Raw genomic sequence first — 18,822 nt, 5'->3', positions numbered from 1 at the left:
GGGGAAAGAGCTGAAGGAGCTGTTTGCATTGGCTGTCCAGGCTTGCTCCTCTCTGATTAGACAGAACTGTCCACACATTCTGCCTGGTCTAGACTATACTGGCCTGTCTGAAAAGTGTACTGTCTGGTGTCAGCTACATGCTAACCTCATTCCCAGGCTAGGGGGAGGAAGTCTGGTGTCAGCTACATGCTAACCTCATTCCCAGGCTACGGGGAGGAAGTCTGGTGTCAGCTACATGCTAACCTCATTCCCAGGGTAGGGGGAGGAAGTCTGGTGCACGAGGCTCGCTACTTTAGACTCCCAGAATGTTTGTCCTCCAGTATATCTGACCTGTACACCTTTCCACATATCTGAGCCAGTTTTTTAGGGTGCAAAATTATTTTCTTTATGTATGTACATTTTTCAGAAGAAAACATCAATTGGTTCTTAATTTTTGCAATTATACATATCACTTTCATTGCACAAACATTACAGAACATTACTTTCAATAGTCAATTGTCCTCTTTTACAACATCTTTCCTTCATCCCACCATAGAAAGAATAAAATACAAAGGACATATATAAGTTTACATTGTACTATACATTAATATTAAAATGCAGCACTTGTAGTCGGTACAAAGAGCCAAAGAAAATGACAGCAGTCACATATTGCATCCCAAATGGCACCCTATTCCCTACATAGTACACTACTTTTGACCAGAACCCTGGTCAAAAATAATGTAGTACTTAGGGAGTCGGGTACAATTTGGGAAACAGACACCATTTCTGTGTGAATGACTGCTAGTCAATGAGTCATCAGCTTTCATTACTTAGGGAACCTTACTTTGCTGAAGATACTAAGTTGTCCCTTTTACAGTATACAGTGTTCAAGGTAACAGGACAAAACAAGAAGCTAAGGAAAAATAGATGAATATCTCAAAATAACATCCTTTTTTATAGGGTCTATCACAGCAGCACTGTGATGTTTTTTAAATCTTAAAGGCATAGTTTACCTAAATTATAAAATCAAATATTGTCTTCCTTACCAAAGCACGTATTTCTGTCTTCCCATGTCCATATACTGCTTACAGGGTAACACCCAAACCAGACCAGCCACGTTGCGTCAACGAGTGTTGCAAAATAAATGTACACGTTATTGGGTGAACTGTCTTTTTTTTTAGCTTTAAAGAAGCAGTGAAGTTAAATTATATTTCCACATTATGAGGTCGAAATAACACTATGGAATTGTGAAAAAGATGTTTGTGTAAGCGCTGTTTGAAAATGCCTGGAATGTCAGGCTGTTCAGGTGGGATGGAACTTTTGGCCCACGTCATGAAGTCACAACGGGATCTGAGTTATTTTCAGTAAATAAACACAGTTATTTATTAGACACATAGTGATGATTTATAGTGATGCATGTGGACTTGAACTGTACTTCATATGAGCTGTATCCTCACTAAAGGCGGTTAGCTGTAAATGAAGCCCGCATCCCTCCCACAGTCCCCAGATCTGAGTAAACCATCTGAGTCATCCAACAAGATTAACAGTGATTATTCTAACATTGATGACTGAGCTCAGCCAGACAGCCAGACAGGGAGACCAATCTACACCAGATCAGAGACTTAGTTCTCCTCTTCTTCATCTTCTCTCAAATTGTTTGCATTTCAAATGTGACCCTCTTTCCTTTATAGCGCACTCCTTTTAACCAAAACCCTATGGGCCCTTGTCAAAAGTAGTGCACTATGTAGGGAATAGGGTGCCATTTGGGATGTAGTCTTTAACTTACAATACGTTGAGACTGACTGACAGAGCTTGCTCTCATAATATCTGAGATAATCTAGTCAACACCTCGTTCACGTATTAATTCATCTCGTCCTCCATCCGGCTCCCTATATGCGGTAGCAATATTGCCTGTGGACGAGGTTACATTTGAAGGACCTGCTGTAACAGTGATTTAAAAACAGGCAAAGTAGCACTTATTGATTTGTTTTGTATTTCAAACATTCATTACATCACCTTTTACGTTCATAACTTTTATGATGGCCTAGTTAATTCCTGCCAATGAGCCTGAAAAGGTCCAGGTTGACCAGAGACTCTAGTGGCTACAGAGAAGTATAAAGTACCAGTTTATAGTACCAGAGGGGTATATAGTACCAGTTTATAGTACCAGAGGGATATATAGTACCAGTTTATAGTACCAGAGGGATATATAGTACCAGTTTATAGTACCAGAGGGGTATATAGTACCAGTTTATAGTACCAAAGAAGTATAAAGTACCCGTTTATAGTACCAGAGGGATATATAGTACCAGTTTGTAGTACCACAGGGATACAGTGGGGCAAAAAAAAACATAGAAAATCTTTGGAGGGAGTTGAAAGTCCGTGTTGGCCTTCAACAGCCCCAAACCATCACTTCTCTAGAGGAGATCTGCATGGAGGAATTGGCCAAAATACCAGCAACAGTGTGTGAAGATCTTGTGAAGACTTACAGAAAACGTTTGACCTCTGTCCTTGCCAACAAAGGGTATATAACAAAGTATTGAGAATCTTTTGTTATTGACCAAATACTTATTTTCCACCATAATTTGCTAAAAAATTCATTAAAAATCCTACAATGTGATTTTCTGGATTTTTTTTCTCATTTTGTCTGTCATAGTTGAAGTGTACCTATGATGAAAATTACAGGCCTCTCTCATCTTTTTAAGTGGGAGAACTTGCACAATTGGTGGCTGACTAAATACTTTTTTGCCCCACTGTATATAGTACCAGTTTATAGTACCAGAGGGATATTTAACCTTTATTTAACTAGGCAAGTCAATATATAGTGATACACAGGTAATTGTCACACAGGATATAGTACCAGTTTATATAATAGCCAGTAGACAGCCATGCTACGTTGGGCAAGGCTTGTATAGTGCCGTCATCTGGATGCTCCCCTTATCTTCAATATCAGCAGTCAATGCCTGGTCCTCAGAGGTCAAAAGCTGGTCCTCAGAGGTCAAGAGCTGGTCCTCAGAGGTCAAGAGCTGGTCCTCAGAGGTCAAGAGCTGGTCATCAGGTCTCACATCTATATCATAGGCCTCTGAGCTGGCGAGATCACAGGCCCTGGAGGCGGGGCCATCCTCACAGGCCCCTACTGCAGAGGTATCCCCATGGGCGGAGTTACTAGACTTGTGGGAGGAGCTCTGAGAGTTGGTGGGACTGAGCTGCACAGCAGTGGTGTCCTGCAGCGTGTGCTCGCTCGTCTCCATCTCAAATGTGACTCCGGCCCCTATCCGCGTCCGACCCCAGCTCTCGTCCCCCTTGGCCTTGCCGGCATTGTGGGTTGGTGGCCGCCGCCCACACACACAACACGCCCCAAAAAAGGACAGGGCCACCAGTAGGAGGAGGGGCCCGATGACGATGGGTGGGTTGCTGGTGGGGATGAAGGACTTGAAAGCAAAGGCCCCCACCAGGGTGATGTTGATGCCCGCCAGCATAATGCACAGGCCACAGGCGCAGCACAGGGCCGGGGAGGGGAGACTCTGGGGCCGTTTCCCGAATACCGTTTTGGGCCCCGAGCTCTTATCGGGAAGGACCATCTCTCCAGGCTTTATGTTGTATACTGTCGAATTCAGATATTTTTGGGATTGCATATTACTTAATTATTTTATGGTGTCAGCTAAAATACAATTTAATAGTCTTGATTAATGACAACATAATCCAGCCCAAATGCAGGACAGGTCTGAGTTTTCTCTGCCCTACAAGAGATAGACAGAAGAGTCAGATGGTGTGTTCCTGTCATAGACATAGGTTTTCTACAAAATAAATCATTGTCACACAGGTCTAAAGGCAACTGACATTGAGGGAGAAAAGCTGATGCATTATGCATACATGACGAGTAATAAATGCTACAAAAACTAGATAAATCAACGGTATTATTATCTTCAGCTCTGCAACATATTGATGCCCAGTTTTTTCACAGAGAATAAGAAATTCTGATTTTCTTGTCTTTTGTTCATATATATATTCCTAAGTACACAATGAACAAGTACACTGGCTTCGGACATGTAAGCAGCCAATCATTACATTTTGAAGAGGTATTGGTCTTATATTACATGGTTAAAAGTGTACTAGACTACATAAATATGTGTCTTAGACTGACACATAGCCAATAAACTGGAGCATTTTGACAGATTAGATTACCCTGATAAAACAATAAAAAATATAATTACCATTACAGGAGTTATTTTATTTAAATGGTCGTTTAATCACTGATTGGCATTGGACTATTCATTCATTCAGAACAGAAAATATTGAATATTCTTTTGGTGATGAAAACAAATACGTCACTGACAGCAATTGCTTTTACTTACAAATGATGAGTCCCATAGTTCAGGTAATCTTGTTTGAAATACAACACTATTCCCGTCGTTTGCCTCTCATTTCAATCGAGTCGTGGACTTTCCATGACACTCTCTCGTGAGCTCGCTCACCCAAGCAGGTGGAATACGACAGAGGAAAAGAGAAGAGCGCTCATGAGTTTTGTGCATGGTTAACCACTAGGGGCGCCATATGAGCGTCATGAACACACACAAGTACAGCGAGACTAATGGTTGAACAAACCAACACAGACACGTGTATTTAAGCAAATAAACATTTTAAAAAAGGTATTCGAGATATCTGTAGAAATTGATTATGAAAGGAAATTATATGTTTTGCAGGAATTGAAAGAGCCCAATATGTATTATTGGGATAGTGTTCATTTGGATGATTAATTAAGCAAATGCTTTGGATATAATCAAACTCTGATAGAAGCACTGAAATATTGCTTGCTTAGAAAACCATCCAGACATGTAGCCCAGATAAACTGCACCACTCTTTGTTCTGAACTACCCACAATGCAACAAAGCATGATTCTGAACTACCCACCCCATACAGTGCAACAAAGCATGATTCTGAACTACCCACCCCATACAATGCAACAACGCATGATTCTGAACTACCATCCCACACACACAGTGGTACAAAGTACTTACGTAAAAGTACTTTAAAGTACTAGTAGGTTTTTGGGATATCTGTACTTTACTATTTCTATTTTTTTGAACTTTTACTTCACTGCTTTCCTAAAGAAAATAATGTACTTTTTACTTCATACATTTTCACTGACACCCAAAAGTACTCCTTACATTTTGAATGCTTAGCGGGACAGGAAAATGGTTCAATTCACGCACTTATCAAGAGAACGTGGTCATCCTTGCTACCTCTGATCTGGCTGACTCACTAAACACAAATGCATCGCTTGTAAATTATGTCTGAGTGTTGGAGTATACCCCTGGCTTACTGTAAAAAAAAATGTAAGAAGAAAATGGTTGTCTGCTTTGCTGAAAATATGGAATTTGAAATGTACTTTTACTTTTGATACTTAAGTATATTTTAGCGATTATATTTACTTTTGATACTTCTGTATATTTAGAACCAAACTTTTTTACTCACATAGTATTTTACTGGGTGACTTTCACTTGAGTATCTTTCTTTTAAGGTATCTATACTTTTACTCAAGTATGACAATTGGGTACTTTTTCCACCACTGCCCATACAGTGCAACAAAGCACGATTCTGAACTATCCACCCAAAATACATGTGAACAAAGCATGATTCATGATGTCTTCCTCTCCAGCTTGTGTGTGTATATCTCCCTCAAGGATGGCATAAGATTTTACTAGACACTCTTATCCAAAGCTACTCCCTGCGGGAATTGAACCCACAACCCTAGCATTGCAAGTGCCATGCTCTACCAACTGAGCTACACAGGACCATAAAAGTGTCTGCTCGTATATCGTTACTGTTACCTTCTTCCTTTAGGCGCTCTAGACCAACCCCCGTACTCCTCTCTTCCCTGTTACCTTCTTCCTTTAGGCGCTCTAGACCAACCCCCGTACTCCTCTCTTCCCTGTTACCTTCTTCCTTTAGGCGCTCTAGACCAACCCCCGTACTCCTCTCTTCCCTGTTACCTTCTTCCTTTAGGCGCTCTAGACCAACCCCCGTACTCCTCTCTTCCCTGTTACCTTCTTCCTTTAGGCGCTCTAGACCAACCCCCATAGTCCTCTATTCCCTGTTACCTTCTTCCTTTAGGCGCTCTAGACCAACCCCCGTACTCCTCTCTTCCCTGTTACCTTCTTCCTTTAGGCGCTCTAGACCAACCCCCATACTCCTCTCTTCCCTGTTACCTTCTTCCTTTAGGCGCTCTAGACCAACCCCCGTACTCCTCTCTTCCCTGTTACCTTCTTACTTTAGGCGCTCTAGACCAACCCCCATAGTCCTCTCTTCCCTGTTACCTTCTTCCTTTAGGCGCTCTAGACCAACCCCCGTACTCCTCTCTTCCCTGTTACCTTCTTCCTTTAGGCGCTCTAGATCAACCCCCATACTCCTCTCTTCCGTTACCTTTTTCCTTTAGGCGCTCTAGACCAACCCCCATAGTCCTCTCTTCCCTGTTACCTTCTTCCTTTAGGCGCTCTAGACCAACCCCCATACTCCTCTCTTCCGTTACCTTCTTCCTTTAGGCGCTCTAGACCAACCCCCGTACTCCTCTCTTCCCTGTTACCTTCTTCCTTTAGGCGCTCTAGACCAACCCCCGTACTCCTCTCTTCACTGTTACCTTCTTCCTTTAGGCGCTCTAGACCAACCCCCGTACTCCTCTCTTCCCTGTTACCTTCTTCCTTTAGGCGCTCTAGACCAACCCCGTACTCCTCTCTTCCCTGTTACCTTCTTCCTTTAGGTGCTCTAGACCAACCCCCGTACTCCTCTCTTCCCTGTTACCTTCTTCCTTTAGGTGCTCTAGACCAACCCCCGTACTCCTCTCTTCACTGTTACCTTCTTCCTTTAGGTGCTCTAGACCAACCCCCATACTCCTCTCTTCACTGTGTGGTCAGGTGAATCACAATCATCCATGTCCCCGTTTCATTCACACGCTACAATAGGCAACTGGTGAGTGACGGGCCCCAAATAAACCCATTCAATCATTTCTTCCAGCCATAAACTGAGCAGTCTCTGTTTATGTACTCAACCTAGAGTACATGTACTGAACCTAGAAGAACAGTCAATCTGCCTAACTTGTTACATGATGTCAGAGTTCTGCCTAGAAGTCAGAGAAAGAAGAATTTCATAAGAAAGAAATGGGTTTTATTGGGAAAACAGCATACCACAGGGGCTATTGATGTACATTGGGTTTTATTGGGAAAACAACATACCACAGCGGCTATTGATGTGCAACATTGTAAGAACATTTGCCATAAGACCTCATACACATGGGTTATAAGGTATTTAGATGCATAGCTTATGCCAATGAATGTATCTTATCCCATCGGATTTGAGTTGTGTTTGTCCCAAATGGCACCCTATTGCCTATGTAGTGCCCTACTTTTGACCAGGGCCTATAGGGTGCCATTTGGGACTAATGAGAGTGAGAGGGCTTTACCATAGCCACTGGGAGATCCCTAATGTGTTACACCTTCTCTGACGGAGAGTCCGTGCCCGCTTAGGAAGGCCCCTTGGTTGCTATAGCGATTGAGTATCCATGGCAACCGGGGGAGATCCAGGCATTGGGTACAAGTTTTACATGGGGGTGGGGGATGCAATACATGAAGTTAAAGGGTGAGGGGAATAAGTGCTAGACTTCCATCAGTGTCCCCACATTAATAAAATGACAAGATCTTACAGAGGTGAAACAGTCAAACTGGTAGAGGTAAATCAAATAATTTCAGTAACCAAAGAGCATTTCAGTAACCCAAGAGCATTTCAGTAACCAAAGAGCATTTCAGTAACCAAAGAGCATTTCAGTAACTATGTTACACAGGATAAAATGGCCGTCTGAACAATTTATGCTTAAAAATCTGAAACCAAATTAATGTGACATGCTAGCATTCACATTCGTCACAAGTTATTTCTATCAGTCTCTATGGTTTCTTTGGCACACTTATTCAGATCCATTTGCTGACAAACCAACCCGACAATACACAAATAAAACTACTACTAAAAAAACCGATATAAAACTATAATTCCCTTTCCGCCAGAGAAAGGTATATTTATCATGGCATCCCCTCTGGAATATAGAATATATAAAAAATAAAGTTATGGACGTTTAAAAAAAACACAATATTAAAAAACAAAAAGACATTTCCAGATTTCTATATCACTTAAACAGATTCTAACAATATTCAGTGAAGTGTGAATAGCCAAAATAGTCATTAATTTGCGTAAAAAAGAAAGCTGCACGTTATTAGTGGTATGACTGAAAATAAGTTAAACACATTTGAAGCAAGCAATGGCAGAATGGTCCTGGAAAAAATGTGCAAAGACATCATACAAATTCTAGCTTGGTCCCCAGATCTGTTTGTGGCATCATGTCAACCCTTTGTAATGTCATGTTTTGCATGACATTAAGTGACAACATAACACAAACAAACTGGCAACCAGGCTAGTGCAATTCGGGTTTCTGAGGTAATCCTTATAGTTTATCAATACTTCAAATGTCAAAAAAAAAAAAAATACTGATGAAATGCAATCATATCAAATAATCTCAAAATACATATGACGAGTGAGTTGTTTCAAAGTATAGAAGTGTTCCAGGTAGCTGATGTTTCGATAAGGAGATAAGAAATGGAATTCCAGGGTGATTGAAATAATAAAATGCTTTTCAAATGAATGATGCACTCTCAAATCATTCAGTAACCCACCTTCCACAAGCACAATGTCTTAAAAGTTCTAGGCCAAACACTCACACTCAACATACTGTAGATATCGACCCATCTGTCAATAATAGGGCCCCAGAATGCTTACTAGGATAATCAAGGAGAGAGTACATTCCCTGAATACCAGGCCATAGTCACAGTGTCTGCTTGCCTTGCCAATATTGGGTTGCAGAATTCTCAAAACATTCCAAAAATTCCCCCAAAAGATTCCAGAAATCCTGCATGAAAAATTAGAGGTTGGATGCTTCATCCCTGCTGTTTCCAAAAATCCTAAAACTGGGATTTCTGGAAAAACCAGGACATTTTGGGAAAGTTTTGAAACCCTCCTCACAGCCTATGTATGACCAGCCCTAAAAACAGGGTCATTATTAAGGGACTGAAAAGTAATGCTCTACTTTTGCAGCATTCAGTAACTCTATAAATAACGCTAAAACCTTTTCACAGCTTGACCAACACAACGTAAATTAAAATGTTTTTTGAAAATTAAAAGGATTTTTACAATAAGACATGCGGACATCATCAAGAATCCATTCCTAACGGAAATAACCGTGCAATTAAGTATAGCTAGCATAAAGCAACCATCACTAGCAGTCTTAACCATAGAAAAATAATCACTAGGACAGGCTTAGACCCGTTTTAGTGACTATTCCTGTCATCTTAACATGGGATTGCGGTCTGTATAGACTGAGGTTATTATCAAATGCAGGAAACTACCTCAACCCAAACTAATCACTGAAACCGATACAAAGCTGGGACTCAGTGTGTGTTAGCTTAGTAGAGGATAAAAGTGCTTCCCTTTGTGCTCCGGTCTCTCTGTTTCTAGGTGATAAAAAGACCACTGGCCATGAGAGCTTGGACAATGAGGCTACCAACCCTGTGAAGCTACACAGGAGTCTCCTGCCAACGGAAGCTATCGTCCATCTCAGATGGTGTGACATGGTAAACACCACGTAGAGAGGAAGAGAGACTAGCACCAGGATGGAGAGAACAGAGGAGAAACAAAAGAGGGGAAAGGAAGGCACAAAGAGCCTGGCAGCAGTTCTGAGGCTGACATTGTTAAATCAGAGAATCTGACCCTGTTGGGATCTTAGAAGCACACGACTATATTAGAAGGATAAACCAGGTGCGAGGGAACTCCGAGCCTGCAGTAGCACCAAAACGGGGTCTTCCTGGGGTTAAACCAGGAGCTGGTTAGGTGACGAGAGTGTCGAGGTTGTCGTCATCAGCAGGCAGGAAGTCCTGGGTGGTGCGCTGAGCGTTGGACTGTGCCCGTCTGCGAGCCAGCCGGGAGTTGGAGGGGGGCGAAAGCCTCATGGAGGTCACAATGGTGGTGACCACTTCCTCCTGCTCCTCGTCGTGCTGCGACAGCTGGCGGTTGAAGGCGATGGCGTCGGCGGCAAACTGGGTCAGGTCTTTGGTGCTGCTGTTCCTGTAGAGAACGAGCAGACGAGCAGTCAGAGATTGATCAAATTATAGATCACATGTTTAGCTCTAGGAGACATACACTCAATTTGTCAGGAACATTCCTAAATCTAATTGTGTCCGATGTTTTCAGGCCTCAAAATGTCAAGTTGAGTCCATTATGCTATTTTGTAGGTCTGGAAAACAAACTTTGATTTTGAAGTGTAACGTCCCTTCAACAATTGAATTTATTAGCCATCTGCTGTAATGTACTGCACATTCTGTGAAATGAGCACTGAGTGGATTACCTTTGGAGGAAGTGTGGGGTTGGGAGACCTCTCTCTGGTGCATTCTAGGGGTAAATAACACATTTAAATAAGATATAACAGGAAAACGGAATCCATTTATTTTAATTGTACCTTTTCCTTCACAGATATACAGTTTGGAGGAAATGTACTGGTGAAAACAAGCCCACTGGTTCCTTGGATGTCTCTTTCACACATTCAGCCTTCTTAGACCAGTGTAGAATAGACAAGGCAAGAAAGCCACTTCAGAATATTGACATCCACCGGGAACAACATAAAGTACAGACCTGGGTTCATATACTGTTTAAGGTATTTCAATTGATTTCAAAAGTAATTTAGAACTTAAGTATTTGGATATTTTTGGATAAGTAGTATTGGAATCTATTTGGAAACACTTGTTTAGTAATGACACATACATACATATACTGCTCAAAAAAATAAAGGGAACACTAAAATAACACATCCTAGATCTGAATGAATGAAATATTCTTATTAAATACTTTTTTCTTTACATAGTTGAATGTGCTGACAACAAAATCACACAAAAATTATCAATGGAAATCAAATTTATCAACCCATGGAGGTCTGGATTTGGAGTCACACTCAAAATTAAAGTGGAAAACCACACTACAGGCTGATCCAACTTTGATGTAATGTCCTTAAAACAAGTCCAAATGAGGCTCAGTAGTGTGTGTGGCCTCCACGTGCCTGTATGACCTCCCTACAACGCCTGGGCATGCTCCTGATGAGGTGGCGGATGGTCTCCTGAGGGATCTCCTGCCAGACCTGGACTAAAGCATCCGCCATCTCCTGGACAGTCTGTGGTGCAACGTGGCGTTGGTGGATGGAGCGAGACATGATGTCCCAGATGTGCTCAATTGGATTCAGGTCTGGGGAACGGGCGGGCCAGTCCATAGCATCCATGCCTTCCTCTTGCAGGAACTGCTGACACACTCCAGCCACATGAGGTCTAGCATTGTCTTGCATTAGGAGGAACCCAGGGCCAACCGCACCAGCATATGGTCTCACAGGGGGTCTGAGGATCTCATCTCGGTATCTAATGGCAGTCAGGCTACCTCTGGCGAGCACATGGAGGGCTGTGCGGCCCTCCAAAGAAATGCCACCCCACACCATGACTGACCCACCGCCAAACCGGTCATGCTGGAGGATGTTGCAGGCAGCAGAACGTTCTCCACGGCATCTCCAGACTGTCACGTCTGTCACATGTGCTCAGTGTGAACCTGCTTTCATCTGTGAAGAGCACAGGGCGCCAGTGGCGAATTTGCCAATCTTGGTGTTCACTGGCAAATGCCAAACGTCCTGCACAACCCCTGTAAGCATAACAACCCCCACCTGTGGACGTTGGGCCCTCATGAAATCTTTTTCTGACCGTTTGAGCAGACACATGCACATTTGTGGCCTGCTGGAGGTCATTTTGCAGGGCTCTGGCAGTGCTCCTCCTGCTCCTCCTTGCACAAAGGCGGAGATAGCGGTCCTGCTGCTGGGTTGTTGCCCTCCTATGGCCTCCTCCACGTCTCCTGATGTACTGGCAGCGCCTCCATGCTCTGATCACTACGCTGACAGACACAGCAAACCTTCTTGCCACAGCTCGCATTGATGTTCCATCCTGGATGAGTTGTACTACCTGAGCCACTTGTGTGGGTTGTAGACTCCGTCTCATGCTACCACTAGAGTGAAAGCACCGCCAGCATTCAAAAGTGACCAAACATCAGCCAGGAAGCATAGGAACTGAGAAGTGGTCTGTGGTCACCACCTGCAGAACCACTCCTTTATTGGGGGTGTCTTGCTACTTGCCTATAATTTCCACCTGTTGTCTATTCCATTTGCACAACAGCATGTGAAATGTATTGTCAATCAGTGTTGCTTCCCAAGTGGACAGTTTGATTTCACAGAAGTGTGATTGACTTGGAGTTAAGTGTTCCCGTTATTTTAATAATTAAATTCCCATGCATTACAACTAGGTCTGTTTGGTATTTGAAATGATGTATTTCCTTATACTTATTTCAAAATACTAGGCTATTTACAGGAAATTATTTGAAAGTACTTTCAAATACTTCCAATAGAAGTAGGTGATTCGAGCCACATTATTAGAAAATACTCAGTTACACAGAAAATAAGTATTCAATAACAAATAATAGACATGTATTTGAACCCAGGTGTGGTATGTTATGACCATACACCCACACAGTGTACAGAAGGGTTAGGAAATTGACACTCACCCCCTGAACCCAGGAGTGCTGCAGGACCTGGGCAGCACTGAGGCGGAGGGTGGCATCCCGCACCAGCAGCCTAGAGATGAGGTCCTTGGCCTGGGCAGAGATGTGGGCCCAGTCCTTCTCTGGGAACTCATACTGGCCATCCTGGATGTTGTCAAACAGATTCTTCTGCAGGGGTGGGACACAATATATTAAAATGGAAAATCATGAATAGTATAATTTTTTGGGCATTCACTTATGACATGAATCAGAAACAGTTTCTAAATTACTATAAGTTTTTATGAATTATAATGGTTATAACACCAATTGCTACTTGCTAAATGCATGGCAGATTTTTTAAATTATTTTTTTATAAACGGTCTTGAAGGTCCAGAGTTTGTGTTCCTTCGAGACAGATATTTATTTTTTTAAATAGTGCTGTTAATGTCTAAGGTGAACCTGGGGGTTTGAAGAAGACTGGTGATGGCTTGTGTACCTGGCAGGTGCGGCAGGTCTCTCCACGGTCCCAGCCACAGTCAGTCCCACAATGACCAGTGAAGGGGGGGCTTCCGCTGAGCAGAATATAGAGGATGACCCCCAGGCTCCAGAGGTCACAACGCTTGTCATAGAACGATGCCTCGTCTGTGAACACCTCCACCACCTCTGGAGCCATGTACTCTGCCGAGCCACACTGAGTCGGGGAAACCAAACACCGTGAGGACATATGTCAAATCAAATTGGATTTAAACGTGCATTTAAAATCGCAACACTCTTTACAGTAAAAAAAAAAAGTGCACTTAGGGACAATTAAGACATTGCCAGACGAACAGATAGACACACAAATATCAGGGTTAGTGGTAGGTTCAGGTTGTGGTATTTACCGGTGTGGTGAGCTCTGGAGTGGTGATTGGAATACAGGCACTGCTAAGCTTCACTCCACTGCCCAAGTCAAAGTCACAGATTTTCACCGGAGACACCTGCAGAGGGAGAGAAAAATAGCAAGCATTCACTAGCTATAACCACAATAACTGTTTGGCAAACATGAGATTTTCTACAGAAAACATATGTTGTTGTTCCGTAGCACATTGGGGGGAAACAAAGGTTACCTGGTCAGTAGACTCACACAGGATGTTCTCTGGCTTTAGGTCCCGGTGGGCGATACCTGTAGAACAGAGAATGTTCATGAGGAAACAATCACACTGTAATTCTATATAGGCACAGCCCCATGTTCAGGGGTCTTACCTTTGTTGTGGAGGAAGTGGAGAGCCTTGGAGATGTCCCTGACCACACGGCTGGCCTCCAGCTCATCAAAGTGCTTACGGTTCTGGATGTGAGTCAGAATGGAGCCTGTATGGGTAAAGAGGAGAGCTTTCAGGAGGAGAGAGAGGAGAGCTTTCAGGAGCAGAGAGAGGAGAGCTTTTAGGAGCAGAGAGCTTTCAGAGAAACACCTAATAGTTTCATGTAATCTGGGTCATGTTCATTAGACCACAAAGCACCACTATGTTTTGCAACAGAAAACAACATTGTTTTTATTGGACAAGTTCAGTTACAGCAGTATCTCCCTAGTTTACCTTTTTCTTCCATTTTATGCATAATGAACATGACCCACCTTCACCCTCACAAAAGTGGGATAATATGGTAAAAACAGGAAGACATACCTCCACGCAACTTCTCAAACACCAAGTAGAAGCAGGAGTCATCTTCAAAAAACTGTATTAGTTCCAGAATGTTCCTGAAAATGTTAATAGGAACACATTAGTGGGTGACGTTTTTTTTTGTAATTATCATTTAACCTTCAGAACTTTCACTTTGTAGAGTGAAAGAGCACATACTTATTGCCCTGGCACTGGTAAAGGGTCTCCACTTCACGGAAGACACGGCTGCGACTGTGCCCCGCGTTCTTCTCAATGATCTGAGACAAAACCAAATAGACACAGGTATCAGTGAGTGAAGAAAGCTTAGTCGCCAAACCCACTGGCTCCATGTCATCTACAAGACCCTGCTAGGTAAAGTCCCCCCTTATCTCAGCTCGCTGGTCACCATAGCATCTCCCACCTGTAGCACACGCTCCAGCAGGTATATCTCTCTAGTCACCCCCAAGACCAATTCTTTCTTTGGCCGCCTCTCCTTCCAGTTCTCTGCTGCCAATGACTGGAACGAACTACAAAAATCTCTGAAACTGGAAACACTTATCTCCCTCACTAGCTTTAAGCACCAACTGTCAGAGCAGCTCACAGATTACTGCACCTGTACATAGCCCACCTATAATTTAGCCCAAACAACTACCTCTTTCCCAACTGTATTTAATTTGTATTTATTTATTTATTTTGCTCCTTTGCACCCCATTATTTTTTTATTTCTACTTTGCACATTCTTCCATTGCAAAACTACCATTCCAGTATTTTACTTGCTATATTGTATTTACTTTGCCATCATGGCCTTTTTTTTGCCTTTACCTCCCTTCTCACCTCATTTGCTCACATTGTATATAGACTTGTTTATACTGCATTATTGACTGTATGTTTGTTTTTACTCCATGTGTAACTCTGTGTCGTTTTATCTGTCGAACTGCTTTGCTTTATCTTGGCCAGGTCGCAATTGTAAATGAGAACTTGTTCTCAACTTGCCTACCTGGTTAAATAAAGGTAAAATAAATAAATAAATAAAAGTCACAGAACAATGAGCCTGATGTATAAATGTTTCCCAGCAGTGGGAAAATATGGAATCAGATGGATTTTGGCTGACATTCTGCACATTTTCACATCAATGAAAAATTTGATCAATAGTTTTCTGTTCCCAAAACTAAAATCTGTTTGGCCAGAGTGGACTAAGATTTGTTGCCCTTTGCCAAAGTTTCTAAAAATGACATTGTCTAGGAGTCCAAGGGCGAATTGAGCTATTGCACAAGTGCACTTCACAGGCGTTCCCTAACGGAAATATGCAACTACATGCTAGAACGCACCAATAGGATCTCATTAGCTCGTGCTCTGCCTACCTCCTGCTAGTTCTGCCCACTATGATTAACTTGCTCCCATTTGAAATGGCAGGCTGTGGGTGTATCTTGGATTAGTTATAAAAAATCTTTGGCTTAGTGGGTGGTATACGTGCACATCCATAAAACAAAAAATATGTCCCAGGTGCTGGATCAGAGAGGACAATGTAGAACAAACAGCTAATCTGCACACTCGTATAACGCTTAACTGTTTAATAGGACAACGTTTGGACAACAAACCGGGCAAAGACAAAACTGTTTGGGGTTGAAACAGCATCCGTTAGTGACTAATTATACTTCAACTACCCTGGAATGACAATAAAACCTTTGCATGTGATGTATGACATTCATCACAAGTCCCATATGTCCTCTACGCACCCTGGTCAAAAGTAGTGCCCTGAATAGGGAACCGTTTCATTCGCAGCCTCAGACTCACCTTCACAGCATATTCATTCCCATTCTGAAGACTGATGCATCCTTGGACCTTTGCATATGCACCCTGACCCAGCATTTCATCTGTCAGTTTGTACAGGTCTGGAGAAAAGAGAAACGCACAAAAGCCTGTCTCTGGTATCTATGGTGTGGGTGCATTTATTAAAACTCTACATTTTGAATGACATGAGTGATTGGATATTTGACAGGCTTGACTGACAGGCTTGTCTGATTTATGTGCACAATGATTACCGTTGAAGTTTCCTGTAAAGCTGTCTGTTGCTCTTGACCTCCTTTTCTTCTTCTTTGGTTTGGCTGAGTTTGGAATGCTTACTGGCTGGTTGGCTTCCATTGGTTTGGCTGAGTTTGGAATGCTTACTGGCTGGGTGGCTTCCATTGGTTTGGCTGAGTCTGGGATGTTTACTGGCTGGCTAGCTTCCACCTCTGTATAAACAAGTCGACTGTTAATTCACGTCAACCACATTGTAAAATATTGCTTGAATTGCAAAGTGTTTGCAACATGCATACTGACTAACATCTATTGACTATGTGCCAATCAACAAAAATAAAATGTTTTCTTAAATTGTGAATGATTGTTTAAAACTGTGACACATTGATAGAGCCTTGAATGGATTAACTATGTTAAGCAAATAAATGATTGCTTAAAGCGTAGTGTGTTCAATGTGTATATTGACTAACATGTAGGACTGCTATGTGCCAATGTGATAAAGCAGACAGGGAGAAGCTGGTTGTGGTGCTGGGTCAGTATCCACAAAGCATCGGAGTAGATGTGCTGATCTAAGATCGGTTCATATAATCTTATTCGTTATGATCTAAAAGGCAAAACTGATCCTAGATCAGCACTGCTACTGATAGGACCCTGGTCAGAGGCCTGAAGTGCAGTACCTGGAGGGCCCTTTGAGAGGCGCTGTCTCTCCTCTGTGGCAGTGGGGGGCACCACATTCTGCTGTTCCCCACAGCTGTCCCCTACTGGGCCAAGGGCCAGAGAGTTACTCTGTAACTGAAAGAGAGAGAGTGGGGAGAGAAAGTGTGAAAGTGAGAGCAGAGCCAGAGAGATCAGGTGGTGGAGAGGGACAGAAAGAACAAGAAGAAGCACAGTGTGTCACTTTTGTTCTTAAAGTACCAGTGCAGTCCTAAACCAATGTCAAATCTACTGATATGGCATATTCTAGATAAAATAACAATACAGTATAATTAGAACCAAGCTTCTGGTTTAAAACAAGGTTATCTTCCCCTGTGGCAGCCTGCCAATAGGGTACACTGATATGCAAACACAAACAGGAAAGCTTACAAAGACCTTATCTGACCCTGGATATTCCCAAACACACTTTCACATCCAGTGATAGCATAGGCATATTTGTACTACTCATTGAAAATGATGCAACATATCCAGTTTAACCTTAAGATAAGCATAATTACTGGCAATCTGTTACTACTAGAAGCTACTCTTATCTGAGCAACAGGACAGAATAAGGGAAGTAACAAGTGTGACAAAACCAGAAGCTATGACAAGTTTGTAAAATAGCTAGTTAGCTAGCTATTTCTGACAGCAATATTGATTTACCTGGAGAGAGTGCTGGAAGGCTTGCAACTCTGCCACCGTGCTCTGCCTCACCATATCTGCCAACTGAAGAAAAAAAATGAAACATTTCAGATAGCTAGCACGTTTTCAAGTAGCGAGCTAGTACAGTAAAGTCATGTCGATGGGGGCAGAAACAGGGAGAGAGGATTAAAAGTTACACTAAGGAATTCCATCAGTGATGATGCGATGTGTTTTCACTTGAACACACATTCCAGAACTGGTTGGACCTTTCCTTACACACATACGCCGGACGGTTTTTTGTAACGTTGGTGTTATTCTGCTAGCTGTAGGTTATACGTCAAACCTATCTGGATAATTGGGTGAGTTATTGAGTCATTCCAGAAAACTCAGCTCCAAATATGCTGATGAAAGCAGCCACGACTTGGTCGTGCCTGACTGGAGGCGGCAAAAATACAGCTACTTAGCTAACACGTTATAGTTAGTTCAATCAAACAGTCAGCAGAAGTAGGCTATGCAATCACACACATTAGCTAGCTAACTATAGTAAAGATACTCATTAGGTTATAAACAGGTCGACCTTATTAGCTGTCTAGCTAGCTGGCAATCCATATATCAGCTCAGTCATAACGATGTTCGGAAAATAATTGTATCAGATGAGTGTGTTATGAAAAGCCAAAACAAATACATTTGCGCTAGCTAGCTACAGTAACGTTACATAGTTAACTATTTTACGTTGGCTAGTTACTATGTCACCTAATCCGTCTTGCTAATGACGTTATGAATTACTGATGATATTAAAAAATATCTATCTAACCTGGAGTCTGTGTCCAAACAGGCCGAAATCCTCCTCCAGAGCCTCGGTCATCCTCTGGGGTTTGCGGTGGGTCGGGGTGGACAACAGAGTGAAATCCAGCTAGTGACGTAAGGCGGTAAACGCAGAGCTCCCGCCTCCTGCATGTCCTGTAGTTTATTCATTGGACGAAAAGAATAAGCCACTAGGACGTCAGGTATTGCAAAACAACTTCCCCAATTTCATAATAGGGAATTTCTGGTGTATGACAGCACTCTCATTCATAGAAAATATACTAGTAGTAGCAAGGTAGGTTATATTATAGTCTAAGGCGTCGTATTTAAGTTAAATAAAGGTTAAATAAAATAAAATACATTTGTAGTGCAAGTTATATTAATGAGTCATGAGTATTTT

General features: G+C 42.4%; 2 protein-coding genes across 2 annotated transcripts; both read right to left on the bottom strand.

Annotated features, from left to right (window-relative positions):
• Positions 1 to 2,687: 2,687 nt before the first annotated feature.
• Positions 2,688 to 3,713, bottom strand: LOC116373409 (transmembrane protein 275-like). Its single transcript, XM_031821972.1, has one exon. The coding sequence runs from the start codon at positions 3,612 to 3,614 to the stop codon at positions 2,871 to 2,873; it is 744 nt and encodes a 247-aa protein (XP_031677832.1). The 5' UTR covers positions 3,615 to 3,713; the 3' UTR covers positions 2,688 to 2,870.
• Positions 3,714 to 7,123: 3,410 nt separating this feature from the next.
• Positions 7,124 to 18,770, bottom strand: mknk1 (MAPK interacting serine/threonine kinase 1). Its single transcript, XM_020480209.2, has 14 exons — positions 18,433 to 18,770; positions 17,640 to 17,702; positions 16,961 to 17,075; positions 16,307 to 16,498; positions 16,059 to 16,156; positions 14,463 to 14,542; positions 14,289 to 14,362; positions 13,873 to 13,977; positions 13,737 to 13,792; positions 13,512 to 13,607; positions 13,127 to 13,321; positions 12,655 to 12,819; positions 10,418 to 10,461; positions 7,124 to 10,137 (listed from the first exon to the last, which is right to left on the bottom strand). Exons 1-14 carry the CDS (start codon positions 18,481 to 18,483, stop codon positions 9,900 to 9,902), a joined length of 1,572 nt encoding a protein of 523 aa, XP_020335798.1. The 5' UTR covers positions 18,484 to 18,770; the 3' UTR covers positions 7,124 to 9,899.
• Between the last annotated feature and the right edge of the window lie 52 nt (positions 18,771 to 18,822).

The sequence above is a fragment of the Oncorhynchus kisutch genome, linkage group LG4 (genome assembly GCF_002021735.2).
Source record: "Oncorhynchus kisutch isolate 150728-3 linkage group LG4, Okis_V2, whole genome shotgun sequence".
Classification (NCBI taxonomy): domain Eukaryota; kingdom Metazoa; phylum Chordata; class Actinopteri; order Salmoniformes; family Salmonidae; genus Oncorhynchus; species Oncorhynchus kisutch.
Note: the sequence above shows the minus strand (reverse complement) of the source record. Positions and strands in the feature narration are given on the sequence as shown.